The 20,627-nt window shown below is 38.5% G+C and overlaps 1 protein-coding gene across 1 annotated transcript in view; it reads left to right on the forward strand.

Annotated features, from left to right (window-relative positions):
* INO80 (INO80 complex ATPase subunit) overlaps positions 1-20,627 on the forward strand; it is a 57,973-nt gene that overhangs the window by 29,279 nt on the left and 8,067 nt on the right. The window contains exons 25-29 of the mRNA XM_032111446.1: positions 1,884-2,024; positions 6,893-7,118; positions 12,380-12,507; positions 16,792-16,886; positions 19,186-19,258. Of these exons, the coding sequence (XP_031967337.1) occupies positions 1,884-2,024; positions 6,893-7,118; positions 12,380-12,507; positions 16,792-16,886; positions 19,186-19,258 (663 nt within the window). The remainder of the gene's footprint in view (positions 1-1,883; positions 2,025-6,892; positions 7,119-12,379; positions 12,508-16,791; positions 16,887-19,185; positions 19,259-20,627) is intronic.

Genomic DNA, 20,627 nt, shown 5'->3' on the forward strand with positions numbered 1-20,627 from the left:
CCACTATTTCTGGTTCTCAGATGAGTAAGCCAGCATTCGTATCCATTGTCCACAGGCACGTATTCCCAGCCCTGTGATTCCAACACTGCTGTTTCAGCATGCAGTCTGTTTTACCAGGTGGTGAAGCATGCCACAAAACTCACTTGGAGCGGAGGGGCAGGGGTTTGTTTTCATCTTGATCAGCATCTTAATGAGTACAGACGGCTAGGCCGACAAGAAGGGGCTCTGTGGGGACAGGAATAAACATGTGAAGCAGTTGTTGCTTAAGCCAGCATTACTGATTAAGAATTGCCAGCTGAGTAAGAGGCTGTTTTTGGGATCACTTCACATTATCCAGTGTGGCCCAAGCTTTGACCTGTGCTTTTTAGCTCTGCTCGGTGTTAGTGAAAGACTACTGTCAGCTCTTTCTGTGCTCACCTTTTATATAATAGAGGAGCAGATGTTCAGTCAGAGTATGAACTTCATTTTAGCCAGCTCCAGCCCATGAGTCTCACTGGCAGCAGCTGAAAGATGCGCTTACAGGCTAAGGTTGAGTGTGGGTAGTGCTGGCATGTATGTACAGTCAGACTGTTTTCCTTCCTTGTTAGCAGGTTCCAAATGATATGTGCTAGCCATCTGCATCTCGCCCAGTGAATGGAAAAAAAAAGGGCCCAGAATGCATGATCTGCAATAGACTCTTACTGTGATGTTTTCTAGCATTTCTTGACATACATAGAAAAGCAGCTATCAAGTGTATGACATGTTATACAGGGTGTCTGCTTCTATCATGTACCTGAATGCTTAGAACTTCAAATACTGGGATTTCGGAAAATTGGGAGGGTCTGTTAATTTTGGTGCATTAGGAACTTGGGCAGAACAATACCAAAACTTGAGATCCCGTTTACCTTTTACTTATGCGAACTGCTGGAATTGCCAGGAGGGCATATCCTGTGGTCCTATGGCTGTGAGAGGTATACCTCTTAATGCTTCTAAAATTATTGCTAGTTTCCTACTGTGTGCAGGGTAATGCTCTGTGTACTATGGGAAACAAACATAATAAAGAACTGTTGAGCTCTATGAATATAGAAGAGTCAGAATAAAAGCTAAGTGGCAGAAATGGCTTAGTCTATAAGCAGTTTATTTAAATGTTTGATGGAGGTAATTACAATAAAAAGGAGCTATAACTGATGCAAGCAAAGAAAATTAAATTTTTTGTTAGCTTTCTGTGTAGAGTTGAGCATCTTCAAAGAACTTTCCTTTCTTTAAACTCCACTGTCATCCAAATGTCTCCACTTCTGAGTCAGTATATTTTTCTGTATCAAAAGGACATTGTGGCAAATTCCAGGTTTTAAACATGCGTTTGTTCATGCATATAACCCTGCTAGCACTTTCAAAATCTTCAGGATAAAATTTAGAGCCCTTTTGCACAGGAAAGAAGGAAAAGATTGGAAAAGATGCAAGTCTAAAGATACCAATCCAGCCTGATTTCAATTCTTAATTTTTTTCTCTCTGTGAAATTTCATTTTAATACAGAATAGATAAATGAGTAGCTAGAAAACACCCTGAGGGGCAGATCTACTAGAATATTCCTTTACTTCCTTCTTTAGAAAAACTAAGGTCAAAAGGTTCAAAGGCGGAAAAACTTGTTTCTGGTTCCAACTGCGTGTCAAGACAAGTTATTAGAATGATCTATTCTGATTGCAAACATTTCTGGATTTGAATGTTCTGATAATTACACAAAGATTTTTACATACTCGCTGCAGAAGATGTGTGGAATTTTCCTTATTCAAAGAGCAATATGTACGGAATGTGCTTTGTCTGTCTTCCTCATGGGTGGATAGAAGATCTGAGAGGAGTATTTCTTTATAAACATAGTAACTTCTTAATTTTAATTTTGTTTTCAGAACCTTGTGTTCAGCAGCCACTGTAAAGCAGTTACTGGCTATTCAGACCATGTCATATATAGAAGGAGATCAGCTACCTCATGTGTACGATGCTGCCAGGTGACTGAGCTGCCGTCCTTCCTGTGCATAGCCAGTCCACGGGTAAGTCCAAGTAAAGTTGTAAATTATGTATTTTCTATTGTGTTTTAAATCTTGGTAGAACTGTGTCTTAGGAACAGAATGATATATTACTTTCTTTTGGTTGGGTGAAACTGTTGTGAGGATATCCTTTTGCTACGGTATTCAATAGAGGGTTTTTCATAGGGGAAGTGACTGTAATGTGTACTGAAGGGAAGAGGAAGGTTGTAAGATGCACCCAACAGGAGTTGTTCTGAGATTTCACTTTCTCTCCTAATACCTAAAGCAATTATAGAAGGGATTTTAAAGTAAATTATTCAGTGATAAGCCAAGGGGGGAAATCTAGGTATGATATGAACAGAATGAGGTGGTTGTTTGGTCAGCTCTGATGACAAAAGAGGGCTGCGAAGCAGTGCTTTTTGGACAAGGATGTTTGTTTCCTCTCTTATGCTTCAGTAAGGGAACACCAGATTGCAGTGTATAAGGATTACTCAAGTTGGCATTTTCTAGGGCTTTTGGATGTTAAGTGCTACTGCTTGGGGTTGTCCATCATCTTTTAAATGAATTTTGAAATTATCTTAGTTGAGGTTTCCTGGGCTGGCACAAGAGACCTTTATTAGGTCTATGGCTGTTGTGTTCCATGTTGTTGGATCTTGACAAACCTGGAAAAAATGAATTTTTATTACCAGACCATCCAGATGTTATGTTCTTTAGTCACTGTTGAAGTTATTACTGTAGACCTCATCAAATGATGTGCAATTATACTTTTGCATCTGGAGAAGGCTGGATGGCAAGCAGGACCTCACAAATGGAAGCTCATTACGTACCTGCTGCTGCTGAAGCTGAATTTTTCTGTGTCAGCAGCTCTAGGGGCCAGGAATCCAGCTGGACTGCTCAAAGTCACAGGTCACCTCCCAGTTACAATGTACTACCTGGCTGGAGAATAAGAGGTTGTTCTGAGAGCAAGTTGTGAAAACCACCTTCAGATTCCCTTGATTTGTCACTCTTTGTGCTTAAATTTGCATCATGGATGAAGGATATGCTGAATTGCTCCCCTACAGCAGAAAGGGTGGAGAGGGGCTTCTGGTGTTTATTCTAGTGAACAAAAGTTACTTGTTTTGGCTTGGCTGGTATAAAATGATTAAGCGTAGACATGGGTTTTTGTTTCTAGGAGTACAAAGACTTTAATTTTATGCTTGTTAGAAACTTTTGGCAGGAGTGTAGAAGACCTGAAAGAGCAGAAAGAGCACATACGTTCCCAGAAACTATAGCCTTCTGTTGTTGTTTGACCTGTGATGAATTTTGGGAAGTTAATGGAGCAAATGATAGAAATAGGAGCGTGTGTTATATAGCATCTGGGGGAGGGGGTCAGTCTTTTTTTTCTCTGCAGGCAGTTTTCATGAGTACAGATAGGTCTCAATCATAAAAAATGTAACTTGGAGGATGGGTCTTGCATTGTCATTAAGATGCTAATTAATTAAATTTTGAGTAATATACTTTGGTTTAGTTTCAACAGCTCTCTTACACTCTGGAATATTGTGTGAAGTCATTTTGGTCATCTCACAGTGCCTGAAAGGTTAACTTTGCATGGAGAAAAATGCAGGAAGCATTTTACAATTGTCCTAGCTAAACTAAGTTGTTTAATTTAAGGTGGAAATGCCTTTATACATCCCTGTCACTATATTTTTGATGTATTTCTGAACCATTATTCTTTCAATCAGTTTGACAATAATGGTGTTGAGAGAGGAGGGTTTAGTTCTAAGGACTGCTCTACCTTTCGTTACAAGTAAAACCACAAAAACAAACCTGTGGGGAAAAAAATTTGAAAAAATATGCCATGACAAAAAGGAGTGTGAACAAGCTTGAATGAAAGATTTTTTTTTTTTTGTCTGTTTCAGAAAAGCATTGTTTTCTCTTGTAAGGGCATGTAAAAATACAGGACCTTAGAAATACATGCCTGCATTTAAAAAAAAAAAGGAACTGATGGTAAAGATAGTCTTAGGTCCTCAGATGTCAGTCAGTTTTACAGGGGATATGTAGGAAGATTAGTTCTTGTTAATGTAGAAATAGCACTGAGGCACACAGAGTTTGTCTCAAGATTGTCTCCTACTAGTTCTTCCTTGGAGTGAAGTGTTACTGAAACGTGGCTTGTAGAATCTTCCGACATGACTTCATTTGTCTTGTAAAAATCCCGGTGTACAAATCTGTGTATTGTTTTCAGTAGGTAAGCTATGTTTGTGTCAGAAGTTAGTCTGCTCTGTTTTGTGTGTAGTGGCTGCCTGTTCTAGAGGTGAAAAATCTAGGTCCTGGAAATCAGTATGGCAAGTTGTCTGTGCTTGAAAAGAGTATTTGTTCCAGTCTGTTCAGTGTAGAAATATGAACTGAAACGTGATGGTGAATATTGTCTCTTAAACAACCTAAGTCTGTACCATCGTTTGTGGTTTACAGCAGTGGCAGAACTTTTTTTCAGGTGGCAGAACTTGCTTGCATTTTGAATTTTTTGTGCTTTGAGAGAGGTTTTGCCCTCTCTCACAAAGGTCAGACATACGCTTTGACTGCAGGTGGCAGTACAGGATAGCAGCAACTCTAAAAGTACCTTGTAGGTTGTGGGAATGTGTTCAAATTCTTAACACAGCCCCTTTCTCTTTGCAGTATTTTGTGTAGCTGTGTGTAAGACCTGTAGACAGATTTTAAAACAGCTCTTGGCATCTGGAAAAGCACTGGATTTACTGTTTTGCAAAGATATTGTGTGCTTTTTTGTTGGTTTTTTTTGTTGTTTTTGTTATTTACTGTAACTGTGCTCATTAATATGTTTAAACAATTGTTTGGCCCTTGTAAAGAGAAGTCTCTATGAGATTAATTTATTCCTATGAGAAGAGCTCCTGTAAAACTGGTCAAAGCCACACTTCCAGCTAGGAAACCTTGCTTAATACCTGTTACTTTGAGTTAGCTGACAAATGTTCAGTGAGGTACAGCTGACATATAAGATACCAGGCAGTTCTGAGGGAGGAGTTGCTCTCTTTACCTTACAGTTCTAAAGTGCCTTGTTTGAAACTGGTGGTAATTAAACTGTCTATTGCTTAGCATTTAGTTAAGCTGTTAAAATGTTTTTATTTGCATGATACAATGTTGCATATATTATTCTCAATATGTAGCAGTTACATCACACCAGAGTAAGCTGGAAGAAAAATTTAAACCCCCTTCAAACATAGAAGCTTTTCATCTGCAATACAAAGATGGTTCTTTTCTTGTGTTTAATGTTTCAGATGTCCCATTATCACGTTAATTCCCACCCCTGCTCAATTCTGAAGGAAGTCCACTCTTTACTGTTCTCCATGAAAACCTATAGGTTTCTGTACTGTTTCTTCCTATGCAGCCCTGCTGCCTTTTTTAAGTGTGAAAACTTTCACAAGCTTGATTTTCTCTGTTGTTCATTTGTTACATTGCTTTTCATAGTCCTGGAGGAAGTGTCATTTTGCACACTGTTAGGATTCATGACAGTGTTTTTAACTTCTATGACTTTACATGGAGGATTTTTTTCATTGTACTTCTAAAATAAAAGCAACAATGACTTCTAAAGTAGTGATATATTTGCTTCTTATATTGGTGAAGAAATTGTCATGGCATTTCAAATTTCTCTGTTACTGTAAGGTTAGTTGTCTTAATACTACCATTTATTTTCATTTCTATGTGAGTTTATAACACATTATTAAGTTTTTAGATAGTATGTAAAAGCTTCTACTTGCTTTCTTTTGTAAACTTGGTTATAAACAGTTTCTGTAAACACTCCAGAATGTTTTCCCAAAACCAGACTTATATTCAAAAAAGGTAGAAAGAAGTTGGTTATCTGCTTTTTTTTTTTTTTTTTAATTCTTGTGCTAGACAGTGAATTATTCTGCATTTATATTTGTGTTAAAGTGTTGTAATTGTGTTTACTTTGGATTATGTGATTTAACTGTTGGTGAAGTATCTGAAGTTAAATCCAGCAGAGCAGCCTGTCCTGCTGTGTACCATGGCTCAGTTTCACTTTTGGTTGTTGTCCTTTACCGTGGTAAGGGAGAGAGAAGAGAAAGCTGCAGATTTTACAAAATGCAGCCTTGTCTGCTGGAACAGAGTTTGCTCAAGCACCTTGCAGCCACTGGCATTCAGCTGTTTGGCTCATGTGCGCCTTCCACTCTGTACGGATTTGGGCGGATGGGGCAGAAAAGGGGGAGTGAAACTGATGGAGTTGTTCCAGAACAGCTTACATGGCATGAAATCACACTTCCCTTGTTTGCAACACTGGTCTGTCCAGCTGGATTGTATATACTGAAACAGGTAATAGGGCATAGGATTCATAGAATGCCACAAGAAAAAGACCACTATTTCTGTGGCCCACTTCTGTTCAAAGCAGCTGTAAAGCCCAAGAAATATGCTGTTCCTTTTTTTCCCCTTTCTAATTTTTGAATCTCCCTAATTTTGAATTATCAAATGAATTTCTGTTAAGGACAATATGTAAGTGTCATTTCTGCTAATGAGATAAATACTTACTTGATTGTGAAGGGTGGAACTAAAAATAAACAAATAAATAAAAGAAATCTTGGCAAAAGGAGAGGTACAGCAAGGATATTACTCTTCTAGCTTTGCTGTCAGTTGTGTAGCAGTTGGCACAAGGCATAGTTTATCAAAAGGAAGGTTTTCTGTGCCTGGTTGTTTACATGGTGTTTTTCGTGGTGTGGAGAGGTGTTGCGTCTTTGCTTGGTTTAAGCCAAACAAAAGATTGTTTTCTGTTTCTGCATTTCATAATGATATGACTTTGAAAATTTGATCCCATGGTAAGGTACTTGAACTGGGGATTTGGGGATGAGGAGAAATGTGAGCAAGAATATTGACTATTATTATTTTACTTGTAGGTAACAGCTGTGCCACTGGAATTCTACTGCAATGACCGAAGTGCAGAATATGAGCGCAGGGCACTAAGGGAAGGAGGAAGTCTGGAAGCAAAGCAGTGTGTACTCCATGGATCCCCTGAGCTAGCAGCTGACTGGCTGAAGCAGTGCTCCCAGTTCTTCCCAGAGCATCCAGGAGGGCTCTTAGGGATCAGGCCTCAGAACGGCTGGTCTTTTATCAGGATACCAGGTAAGTTTGGAGGTTGTAGTGGAACAGAGATAAGATAAATAAGAACATCTGTTATTTTGTGGTAATTTATGCTTGGTTATGGGCTTTTTGAAGGGTTGGGGGTCGTTGTGTGTTTGCTTTTCCTTCAGAGTGAAAGCTAACCCTGATATCTTAAAATACACCATGATTTTGCATCCTCTGTCTGAAGTAAATCTTTGATGGATACTGAAAAGTCTAATACAGGTTTTTCTAATGCCTGCAAATCTCTCTTTGCATGTCAGTCTTCCAAATGACTGTAAAGAGGTAGACTTGCTTACTAGAGCACAGTCTGCTCTCACAACCAAATACTGTTTTGAGGTTGGAGATAGGAAGATTGGATGAAAAGTTAGAGATATACCTTGCCTCCTAAGGTGTTGGAAGAGCTTCATATTGTCCTAAAAGATCTTTTATTGGTCTACCTAGTGAAAAGGTTAAAATTACTTGTAGCAGTCTACCATGAGAAGGATGGGTTTGAGGACCAAGTTCAGAGGAAATTGGCCTGGAAAATAAAGTATGAAGGGTTTACTGAATTTTGGTTGAAATGAAGAAGACTTATTCATATTTCCTTGTAAAGTGGGAAAGAGGTACCAGTGTACCAGTAAAATAAATGTACTTAGTTTTTTCTTAGAATTAGACAAAAGCAATCCAAGATCTCATAGGGTTTGATTGCCAGCACTGCAGTGACTTTCATGGGCTGGACATGCTCTAGCTGTCAGAAGATGGTCCTGAGCAGCGAGCAGAATTCTGCAGAAAGTACTAGAGATCTGATAGATAGCCAAGAGGAAAAACAGCTTACACTGCCAGATGCAAAGTTATTCCCAGACCCTTTTGGGTCAAGGATGTTTGGCAGGGGAAGTTAATACAGTAAGAGGAAAATGGCCTTTTGCTTGCTACAGTCCGGTTTAAGAAGGTACCTTTTTAATTGTTTGGAGTCATTTGAAGCACATGCACGTTTGTACCTATGTAATGGAGAAACCATTTTTCATGAGCTTGCACTGGATTAATATTCAGTGATAGTTGATAATTTTATAGTTTTTCTAGGAATTCTTTTAGTTGTTTGCCAGTTATTTGGAAAAAGAAAATCAATCCCTGTAGCAGAAAATCGGGAAGTATTGAGGAGATAAGATAGAAGACATGGATAGAGAAATGCAGAAAAGTAGCCAATGCAGGAAAGAGACAGGGCTGCATTCTCTTGAAAGACTTCCATTTTAAGCTGGGGACTGTTATCAGCAAAAAAATTTTAGAGGAATAAAGGTGAGGTACAAGAAGCTTACAGGAGTGAGAGAATAGGTGCAGGGGTAGGCAAATTTTTGTCAAAGCACAACAGAATTTGGTTGAGAAGGAGGCTGAGATGAGTGTGTTACGTAAAGCTGGTTTAATTTAGGAAGTGTTGGACCTAGAAGTGGCTTAAAAAAAGTAGTTTTGTACAGCTGTGTTTTAATTAAGTAGAAAGTAGCATTCAAACCTAAACTTACTCTGAGAGGAGAGGGCACACACCACAACAGGACAGCTGTGTTCATAGGTGCAGAAACAGGCCTGGTGCCTTACAGAAAGTGAGTGATGTGCTGAAGGAGCCACTTGCAAGGCTAAAGTCTAGCAAATGTCAAATGGAACAGTCGCTGTAAAGGTCTGTGGCAAATAGGTGACAAGAAAAGGGGGACACCTCTCTCTCCTAAACCCTGATCTGTCCTCTCCCAGACTCAGCGTTCCCAGTACCCTGGCAGCAGGCTCAGCTGTGATCACTGTGGGAATCTCTTGAGGCTTTTCCTGTTCTTTGAAAGAAAAATGGTCCTGGATTAAATGGCAGGAAGTGTCTGAGTCCTTTTAGTATCGATAAAAAGCACCGGCCTCACTGGCTGTTTACTGTGAGAGCCAGCTAGCTCCTCACTGACCCCATTGTGCCGTCAGGAGGGGAACCAGGGGTGTCAACTGGAACCCAGGCTTTATCTCTCTTTCCTCTGCTTTTTGCATGTCCAGAGGCACTTTTTCTCATTCTCCAGAGAGCGCTGAGCCCAGCTACAGTCATCAGCCAGAGCTCCTGACAAGGGTTATTCTGAGTCATAATCATTTTTAACTATTCTTCCCAGGCCCACTGTATCCCCTTGTAGATAATTTATGTCCATATCCTTGCATGGCTGGAGGCAGTTGGGTTTGGGTTGTTTTCAGACTGAAAGCCATTTATTTGGTCTGGTTCCTTGTTTATTTCATACAGTGCTGAAGAACCCAAAAACTGTGTCCTGGGGAGAGCTCTCTGACAGTGCAATATACGACCTCTATCTCCTGACTGACTTAAAGTTTTAGAAGTTCCTTTTAAACAAACAAAAAAAAATTCCAAATAATTTGTCATTGGAAGTTGTTACTGATCCTTAAAAGTAAAAAAATGTAGAAACGCAAATTTTGAAATCCCCTTTAAAAAAGTAATAGGTTGTCATTTTCTTCTCCTAGTTAAGAGAAAATTAGAAATAGAAGTGAGAGAAACTAGAGGTGGAAGACATTTTTTTTTCTCTTTTAACTAATTGTGGTATTTTCTGAAGATGGCATGAGTAAAATACATTTTCTTTTACGATTTTCCAGAATTTGTTCTTTGAAGCACTAGGTGGCAGGCTTTCAGCATGGAAAAATACTTGATCTTGGAAAACACAATGGCATCAGGATAGCATACTTAAAGGTGCCAGGTTAGGGACAAATGGTTTTCTCTTTGAGATGATAAATCTCTTTTTTGGTAGTACTCTTTTTTGTTTTGCTCTCCTAAAAAATACCCCAAAAACTTTCTCACCAGTGCAGTCTGCTTTGCTGCTGAAATATTGGATGACTTATGAACTGTTAACAAGTTGCTAACTTTTCAGACCATCTGCAAATAAATTCTTTACTTCTAATTTGCATTTCATTGCGATTTAAAAATAGTTACTTACACAATGGAGACCTCAGGAGCCAGCAGCAAAGGACGCGCATCATTTCCAGTTAGCAAAGCTTAATTCTACCTATTCATGCCTTTGTGAGAAAAACAGAAAGCATTTTGCTTTTGGAAACTTGCTATATGTTAATCTGATCCTATCAGGACTGACTTTTGAACAGACCCTGGTGGTTCTCTGAGTTTTCTTCCAGTCAGGTGGCTTTTGGTTAATAATTGTGTTAGTTTGTCATGTATATCTAGACTTTTCATGTAACTTCACTCAATTTAATTCATTCTGAAATAGCAAGCTGACCAGTTAGAATAAAAGCAGAATGTCATGGCTGTATTTATAATTAAAGGAAATAATAATATTTTCTGTAAAGAGTAAACACTGCTATTGTGCAGAAGTTTTGGCTTCTATAGGTGTATTTTAAATCAAAATAGCTGTAAGTCGTTTCCATTTTCCTTAACGGCCTGTGCTCAAAATTTGTTTCTCCTTTGAAGAACACATGAAGCTATTAATGATTTATATGTAATTGGGACTGAATTCTGTTCTAGAGATGAGTGCATCGTTATACATTATGTTGCACTTAGAACAAATGCCGGCCTGATGTGTGGGCTTGAGTTTTCCTTACAGTATTTCCTTGGCTTGGCTCTCCAGTTAATGGATTCCCTAAGGTAGTCGCTAACATTTCAAGCAATGATGTGCTGCTTGCTCCTGGCAGAGCATGATCATCACTGCCAAAATGAAGAGCAAAAGGGAGAAAAACAGTGACTATCTAGATAGGCAGACAAGCAAGAAAGAGCAGATCTGTCTTGTCTTGGGTTCTTAGCTAGTGAATGCGGGTGCATGGCTCTAGAATGACCATAGGAGAGAGCATTCACAGCATTGATTTGTAGAGCAAGTAGAATACCTAATTATTTTAAACAATATGGTAACTCACAATTTTTTGAATTTCAGAAAGGAGACTGTTGGTTGCGTCTTCTGATATTCTAATGTAGATCCCACTAATTCCAGCATCAAGTCCACTATTTATATTTAAGCTAAAGGATGTTTTTGAAAGAGAGCAACTACATTCCTGCTTTTCTCAGCAAGTCCATAGTTGTTCTTGCAGGAATTGCTTACTACTCTGCCACATTGCTGTCCACCTACCACACCACTTTGGTACTCATGAACTGTGTTGCCTGCTGTGCTTATAAGATCTTTTTAGGAGTGCTCTTGTGTGATCTGTGCTCTTCTCTTCCACTGGTATGAACCTGGTTTTGGCTATATTAAAATGCATGGTGGTCAGATGAAAGAATTAATTTTTGTATATAACTTTTTTTTTAATTGGGATATTGGGCAAGACAGTTAACTGCCATACAGAAAGCTGGATTTTCTTCAGCCCATGAGTTAATTCATTCTGTGAAGGAGGAAGTGTGCAAAAGTGTTACCTGCTAGACATTAGAGAACATTACCTGCTAGACATGTTGAAAATACTTGGGTTCTGTACTAGCCCGCACCATCTGCAGTTGTCAGCTTTCCGTTTTGGCTGTAAACCTAAGTTCAGACATCCAAAAGAATAGAGAATCATCAATGGCCTTTCCAACAGATAATTTTTTGGAAGAAAATTTCTCTTCATCCTCTTTAAACAGTAATGTATTGTTTACTGAAGTTTATGTACAGAATGTACAAACAGGAAGATCTCCTTCCTGAAAAATACTTCATGAGCAGTGCTGAAATAGAGAGGACATGAAGTATAAAATCTGAAGTGACTGAAAAGATTGCCATCTGGAAACATTTCTTAAACAAAACAAAAGAGAAAAAAAAAAGGAGAGGGCAGGGAAGAACAAGGCAGTTCTGTGAGGGGACTGTTGTTTTACAGTGACCTAGAGAGCTGTTCTTCACTTTCTGTGTTGGTGAGGGGTGTGATCTGTGGAGGATGAATCTAAAGCTCAGCAGCAGGTAGCAGCAAATGTGCAAAGGACCCCATTTTCATGTGTGAAGTGGAAAACATTTCTTGAAGTGTCAAGGCATATAGTGCTTGTTGATATGGTCAGAATAAAAGCTTACATGAGGGATATGGCTATCCAAAAAAATGATTGAGCCCATACTTGAGAGGAGATCAGTCTGTGACAAGATTTTGCCAGGTGGGTATATTCATATTGCTCCTGTCCCAGCAAACAAAAGTTATTGTTACCATTGTGATTTTAAGTATCAGCCAGAAGGGATGTTGCAGTTTCTTCCATCACACCTCCTTACTTCAGGGATTATAATGCAGTGAAGTGCTAGGAAAACTTAAAAGCTAACTTGTTGCATGTATCTGGGTTTGCTTTATTAGTTACATGCTTTTGTCCTATTTCTTTTTAGATAAAGAAAGTCTGATCACTGACAGTGGAAAACTTCATGCTCTTGATCTTCTGTTGACACGGCTGAAATCTCAAGGGCACAGAGTTCTCATTTACTCCCAGATGACACGGATGATTGACTTACTGGAGGTAGGAGAGCTAGAGCTGACAGAAGACAATTTATGAAGATGGAGATTTAGCAACACTGTTTTGGAGAAAGTACTATAATTTGGATGCAGCAAACCTGACATAAAATTGCTTACCAGAGGATACCCAGTTAATGCATTAATATGAAAATATAAGAACTGCCATACAAAGTTAGACCTAAGGTCCTACCTAGTGTTATACTGATACCAGTGTATAGCAGCAGATGGTAGGAGGAAAGTGTACAAGAATAGTGATACTTCACCCTTAGTCACTCAATTTCCAGCAGTTTGCAGTTCAAGGGGTTTCTGAACCAAATGTGCCTCCTGCATACTCAGTAGTCCAACATGGATTCTTCTTCCATGAAGTTGTTCATTTGCATCTTGACACCTTGTTAGGTGTTGGCATTTGCACTGCCCTGTGGCAAGGGGTTGCATGGCTTAATTATCCTCTTTTTCTGGTTTTGAACTGCTTCCTTCTATTTTCATTCAATGCCTGCATGCCCTTTTATTGGAAGGAAGAGGAAAAACAGTGGTAAATTTTACAGTGTTTATGTTGTAATTTCACAGACTTTTACCGTTTCCCGCTAATATCTGATTCCTCTGCAGAAGTTTGGTAAACATTAAGAGATTCTCTGGCATATGGGATAGGAAAGAGATAAGGAATGAAGTCATGACTCATAATTTAAATACAGGCAGTCTGCCTCTGAAGAAAAAACAAAAAAATCATTATTTGATGAGCAGCCATGCCATCAAAGAGCTAGGATACTGTTTTCTCCACAATAAACTGAAGAGAAAAAGTGAGAAGCCTGAATCAATAGCTGCCTAAGTCATGAGTTTTGTATGAACAGGAGAGTATTTTAAGGTCAGCAGTTAATAGTTCAATAACAAATCACAAGCTGAATTTTGTTTTTGCTGCTGTGAGGAAAAACAGAACTTGCATGGTCGCAATTCTGTATTTTGGCAGTTTGCCTAGCATTGCTTTGTATGCCTCTTTTTTTGGCAAACATTGGACGTGGTGTAGGTTTGTTGATACCCTGCATTACACCATGGAGCTCATAAAGCTGAGTGTTTAGTGCTTCTGTCTTTTCTCTTAGCATTCCATTTTAAAGGCTTGTGAGCACAATGTTTTGCTATTCCACCTCTTGAATGTTCAACTTCATTTGTGTTTTATTATCCAAATAAGCCACCTACTTAGTCCTCGTTTTTCTTTCTCTCCACCCAAGTAACAGAAGCTGAAGTTAAGCAAGCTAAAAACCAAGTAAGGACTCAATTAATAAGAAAATCCTTGCAAAAGTTGTGGATCTGTAGATATTTTTCCTGATCTATCAAAATATATCCCATCTGCCTACTTGAATATGAAAAAACATAGGATGTCTTTTTTAACAGTATTTGGACTATATTACACTAACCTAATCTACGCAGGGCAGAGAGCACAAAGCACATTGTTTACAAAGTTATAAAACCTTGTTTGTTTTATGTAGCTTCAACTGAAGAACTGCTGAGTAGTTCAGCCATTATAAAATGGCAGCTATAAATACATAGAGGAAAATTATTTGCTTTCAACAGAAGAGGATAAACTGTAATTTCAGTATTGTTATTTCATGCAGATGTGTATTTCATACTTTTTAAGATTTTGTTTGTTTTTCTCCATATGATTGCTGTCTTCCTGAAGAGCAATTGTCCATGGTTTCACTGGGAATCAGATTGTATTCATGAGATGAGGAGTCGAATTATGTTCTGCATGCAGTAAAATGTTCTACTTTTGGTTGTACTCTACCAAAAGTTAATGAGTTGTGTTAAAACGTAAGAGTACTCAATTTAGACTGTGAAATAATATGAAGGGAAAACATTTTACTGAGAAAGTATCAGTGTGGAAGCCCAGAAGAGCACTGGCTTTAGCAGGCACTACATTCTTACCGTACTCAGGTCATCGTGTGTTGTTTGTTTCCCGTGTAGGTGCTCTGTTGCAAGGGTTTCATTATTTGTCCTAGACTGATGCTTCTGGTGGCTTGGTGACCCCTTACACTAAACAAGACTGGCAGGTAGATTTTTCAAGCAGGTCTAGTATAAGGATCTCTATATGAGACTGAAGCCTCCCTCTGAGGTTTCCCCACCCCACTCCGTCATTCCTTGTGGGGAACTAGAAAAGTGAGCAGTCATCAAGTGCCTTCCACAATTACAGTACAGACCAGGTATATTTACTCTTTAAATATCTTCTTTGCCATCAGGGTTGTCTCTTTAGCTGAAAGCATGCCATTTCTATGAGTGATCAGAACACTGAACTGCTGAGAAGTGTAGTATGAATTGCAATGTGGATTTTTTTTCTTACTTTTTTTCTGAATTGAAAGGGTATACTGTTAATATTTGGGAAAGTACTGCACAAAACCAGTTCACAACAAAAGGATGTTTCGTATGAGCACTGTTACACTACTGTGAAGCATCCACCTTGATCAGAGGAAGGTGGATGGAGGCAGACCAGAACCTGTTAGATGATTAGCTAAGGGCTAATGTACAAAGCTAATTCACAGACCTGGGGGAACAGCCCATAAATGCCAGTACTGCAGGTGTAGAATAACTTGTTCTTTTGCACTCTGTGCCTTTGTGAAAATGTCTGGTCTGGAATAAGAATAAATGCACCTGATGGAATGAATGAAGTTGTTTTCTGTTTGTGCTGCTTTGTTTAGAAGACAGATAATGAAAAGATGGTTAATAGATGAGGGAAGTCTAAATCAAGATCAAAAGGTTGAATCATCATAAAGGCAGATAAAGACAGTAACAAAGAAATGAAAGGAAAAGGTTCTTGTGGTGATAGTAAAAGGATTGTTCAACTCTGGAGAAAAGGTGGCATCATAGTGCCTAACTGACAATTCTCTCTGGTTTTAGTTGGTGACAGAAACCTGTCACAGAAATTGAATAAATCAACAGTAAATTAGGACTTGTTTGTCTGTGTAGTGAAGTTGCTCTTCTCTGCTTTGAACTTCTGTTGTTGTACTCCCTCCAGAAATCCTACTAGCCATGAGCTCTGTTTCGAAGAGGTGGTCCAAGTGTGGATTTGGCCATTTCCACAGTTTTATTTACCTAATTTTCTCTTTCATCTGTCTCACATTGAAGCTTGCTTCCTCCACATCAATTTTTTCTCAGTTCCTTATAATATGGCAGCTCTTTCACCATTTCTGCAGTAGTGAAGCAGAACACAAAGGGATCAGGAGCCCTGAAGGATGGTGGAAAAGGAGAACTGGGCATGGTACTGTCAGAAGGTTCATGGGAGTGCAGGCACTGCCATGTCTTCTCATAGCATATCAGTTCTGTGTCTGCTGAGCACTGTGGTTTAGAGCGAGATGAATCCAATAGTTCTTGCTGCTAAAGCATTATCTGTTCCTTTCTGTCTTCATTTGCACTCACAGCATCTCAAAAAGACTCATGCATCAGTAGGGTTAAACCTAACTCTTGTAACCAGTAGATGTTGCATCTTGTCAGCCAAGCAAGGATCCCATTGTTCAAGCACCCCAGAGGATAGCTTTCCAGAGAAACTCTGTGGTTATTTGAGCTTTGTATGTAATTTAGATTTTATTCAAAGTTGCACAGGTATCAGAAAATGCTGAGAACCTTAGAGCATGAAAAATGTGTCTCACTGGAAAAAGCCTTTGCTTACAGCATTCCTGGCTGATGCCATTTGATATGTGTCTCAGGCAATGATTTCAGTTCTGCTGCCTGGCAGGAGCTGTGGGCTGACACACCAGTGTAATGTTCAAAGTATTCTTGTGTGCAAGAGATTCAGAGGTTCTTCGCTGCTGAGATGAAACCTGGACAGACATTATACAGCACCAGATTTTAAAAACCACCAGTCAAATGGTATAAAATCGACAGGGAGCAGGTGCAATTGGTTTGTTTGGAAAGGTTTGCTTGCACAGTAAAAGCTTGGGATTTAGTAAAAATTTAGACTCTGTGAAAACAAACTTCCCATTTTAGTGATTTTTGTTTCCCTATTTATTTATAGGAAAAGGCATGTACCAGGTCTGCAGTGCAGCAAATATATCCCCAACTCTGAACTGACATTGTCATTTATCTCTTACATGGAATGCAAAAGCCAACATATGATGGAGTAGCTTTAATTTCTGGATTGTATTATTACCAAGTATTGCTTACAGAACATTTGTTGATGATGTTTAGGGAACCTTATTGTAATTAGCAATCCTGCTTTTATTGTGGTTTTTTTTTTTTTTCTGAAAGAATCAAGATTGAACAGTTTCAAGAACAACTGTATTTTTTTGGTCCATGTTCTTTGCAGGAATACATGGTTTATAGGAAACATACCTACATGAGATTGGATGGCTCTTCAAAGATTTCTGAACGAAGGGACATGGTAGCAGATTTTCAGAACAGGTAATGTATTTTGCAAGGTGTGTGTGAGATAAAATACATGTACCTAGGAAGTTGGTGTAAGATGTAATGAAATAAATGAAGTCTGTACTTTTCTTTCCTTATATCAAATTGACCTCATTTATTTGAAACAGTTTCTAGGTGGTTTGCTGACCAGTACTCAGTGGTGTTGATATGAATCTGTGAAAGAGTACTGGAAGCAATTTTAGTGTAGCCACTTATTGTACTTCTTGCCAACCCAAATAGGCTGTTGCTTAGAAAGAAGCTCAACGGAAAGGCAGAAAATGTCCATTGGTTATTAAATGCTTTGACAATTGACACTGTAAAGATGAGATTGAAAATCTTGCATATGCTAGAGTATTGAAAGTGACCTAGTTTTCTGCAAAACGAACCATTTAACCATATTATACTAAGAAACCTTAAACTAATAAACAAAAGATAAAATGAGGATGGGGATTTTATTAGCTAGAGAGGTAGGGTAACTTCTTGTGTGGTAAACCAAAATAGATCCTGACAATTTTTTTAAGCACATCAGGGCACATTATTTATAATTATTGAGTTTGTGGTTATTGAGTTCCTTTTAATCCTGAGATATGGCTTGATACAATATCATTTTGGTACAGTAGTTCACAGGTTATCCTTCCTGTATGTTGACATGAGCTTGTAAGAAGGCCACTTTCCTATTTCAGTGGAGTTAGATTCATAGATGTTGCTTTCACCCTACAATAAACAACTATTCTAAACTAGAGAAGAGTCCTTGTGTTAGTGGTCCCAAAGTATTGTAGCTGAAAATAGGAGTCCAGGCCTTGCAGGTTCGTGAGGCTGACGGACCCGAAGGACTGTGTTGCAATGATGAGTCTTCTAGTGAACTTGAACATGTGCAGAAGTAAGTGAGAGGACCATGTAGTACCTTTCTTTCTGCCTATTTCCACATGTCAGAAACAAGTTCCTTGCAGGTTATGATGTCCTCCTGGAATCTTGATGCTTCCTCCTGTAAGATCCTTAACCAAACAAAGTAAAAAATCCCTAGTTTTATTAATGAACAGAATTCATTTTTATTAGTGAATAAAACAACTGAAGAAAAATAATAATTTCAGCAGGAAATCCCTTTGAAATGTAGGTCAGCCAGTCTAAACAAGAATTCCTGCTAAAATGTTAGTTGAATTCCTCTTATACGTGATTTACTTATGAGAAATACTTCCAGAGAAAAAAGCATGACTGAGATTAAACTATTCTGCAGGATATCCTTGCAAGGCGCTGAAAATATATAGCTATGAGATGATAATTTGTTCATGTAGTCTGTGGTTCTGTCCACTTTCCTTCCCATATGGCACATCAAGAAGCATTTCACAGCTGGATGTTCAGGTGACTGTCTATACATACATCCCACTATTGTTACAAGAGAGCAGATTACCTGGCCAAGGATTATCTTCAGTGCAAACAGGCACCTGTTGACTCCTTTGGCTTTGTTACCTGCAAGATAATGTCTGAAGATTTACAGCTTGGTTTTAGTTCCTTCCAGTTCATTCCGCAAGAGTTTCTGGTACTTTACTGATTTTACATTTGCCAAGTTGTTCAGACAGTGTAGTACCAAAAGGATGTGACGTTCCAGACTGTCTTCTCTTAAGCAGAGAAGGACAATGTGTCAATGTCTTTGGAGTCCGTACTAGTGTACTGTCTGCTTTGTTTGTCTCAGCCTGTTCACAGATCCATAAGGTGTTGAACACTTCTAAATAATGCTGACCCTCCAGAGACACTAGTGTCGTTTACAACCTTAGCGGAAGTTTTGATTTTGCTGTTATCACTTAAGTTTCCATCAGTACTTGGTCTTGCCCCATAAAGGCTTGTCTCCATGTTCGTTCTGTTCAAAGCACCAAATTTAGAACAAAACTTGCACTACAGAGTTTTGACATTTATTTTTCTGTTTTTATCAATTGAGCATCATTGAGGCAAGATTTCTTTTAACATGGGGTCAGTTCTGTGAAACAGTAAATTGTTCTTTGTCCATATGAAATCTTAATTTCCAGTGTGGGCAAGATAAACAAGCCCTGGTTTGTTTTGATACAGATTAATAAACTGCAAGTTGAATGTTTACATGTTCAGACAGTCCTCACTTGTAGATTAACTTCTTTCACTCTTTCATACATTTTTTTCCTTGACCATGAATGAACAGCACAAAATGTTCTGAAGTGTTCAAGTAATAGAAACAGCTCTGATTGCTTCATATAGGTCAAAAAATTGCTTCTGTGGTTATTCCTTGTTCATGCACAAAATAAGGGGATTTAATCTCTTTCCTCTACAGGAATGATATTTTCGTGTTCCTGTTAAGTACAAGAGCTGGAGGCTTGGGCATTAACCTTACAGCTGCAGATACGGTAGGTGAAATTTGGTAACAATTTATGTGGGAAAATCAGTCATTCTGTGTGAAAGTTGGCACTCTCTTGCCTGTACTGATCAATATTTTTAGTACTGCCATTCACATTGTGAAATTGCATAGCCTTGTTTATTTAGTTATTATTCACAATGTAATATTACTTTGATGATAAAGTTGTAGAATATTGGACATTTTGGTACACAGTTTTTGGCTACAGTTGGAAATTTCTACCTATTCCCCACATACTTGAGTACCAGAGTCCAGAAAGAAGTTGGATTACTGAAGGAGTCTACAGGTGCAAATGACACTTAGATGAAACAGCATTCACTGTATGAATGACCCTTTGCTCCAAAGGTTCAGTTGCAAAGGAACCAGTGGAATAGTTATCAGTTACCCTTTTTTCTGTGCCCAGAAGAATGAAACAATGCCTATAAAGGTAGGAAGCTATTTGTATTTGAGTGTCAGCTACTCAGGAAGGATAAATTTCTTCCCCTGAGGTGTAAGGACAGACCGATTTAGGTGAATTGCAAGGATTTGCGCTCTGGAGCAGCTGCCACTAATCACGAGGGAAGGAATACTGATGAACCATTCATCTTTTCATTAACAGCTATTCTTGTGCTTCTAACCTACACCTGGTGTGCATGCAGATTTGACCTCAAGTCTGTAGCCACAAATACCCAAAGATCTTTGAATCAAAAAAATACTACGTGTTTTTAAAAAAGAAATCCTATCGTGTCTTGTTGTCAGTCACAAGAAATCAGAAGAAAACAAGTATCTGTAGGATTTTCAGGGTTTAAAAGAAGAAATAAACAGATGGAAGCTCAGGCAGGCTCCTTGCATGAGCATTTTTAGGTCTATGTTTTTCTGTGTAACTTCATTAATACTTTACTTTGCTGTCTAAAATCTTTTTAAATGCTGTTGGTTTTTATGCTTATTATGCATAAAGTACTATTAGAGTAATAGTGCAATATGAATTTAATGTGGCATTTCAGTTTTTTATAGTCAAAGTACTAGAAATGTTAGACTTCATCTAAGTTTTGAATAAAAATTGGAATATTACTTTTTGCATGAAATTCTGATATGATGGTAAGTAACACTAAAATGCGTCCATGATGTGGTAAGTCTATAATTAATTGCATGACAGTGATTTAATGTGATGACAAATTTAGGAATTCTGTGCATCCCAGACAGGTCGGTTTAAGAGGATATTAAAGATGTTCTGTAGAAGTTGAAGCATTCGTAGTGTCAGTCAGTTTGAATTCACCTGAAATGCAGTGGAAGAGATTTCACGGGACTGGGCAAGGCTATTTAACACAGCCTACAGTGGGGCTGTAATTCTGTGAAACACGATTGAATTTTATTGTTACCAT

Source organism: Corvus moneduloides, chromosome 6 (genome assembly GCF_009650955.1).
Source record: "Corvus moneduloides isolate bCorMon1 chromosome 6, bCorMon1.pri, whole genome shotgun sequence".
Lineage (NCBI taxonomy): Eukaryota > Metazoa > Chordata > Aves > Passeriformes > Corvidae > Corvus > Corvus moneduloides.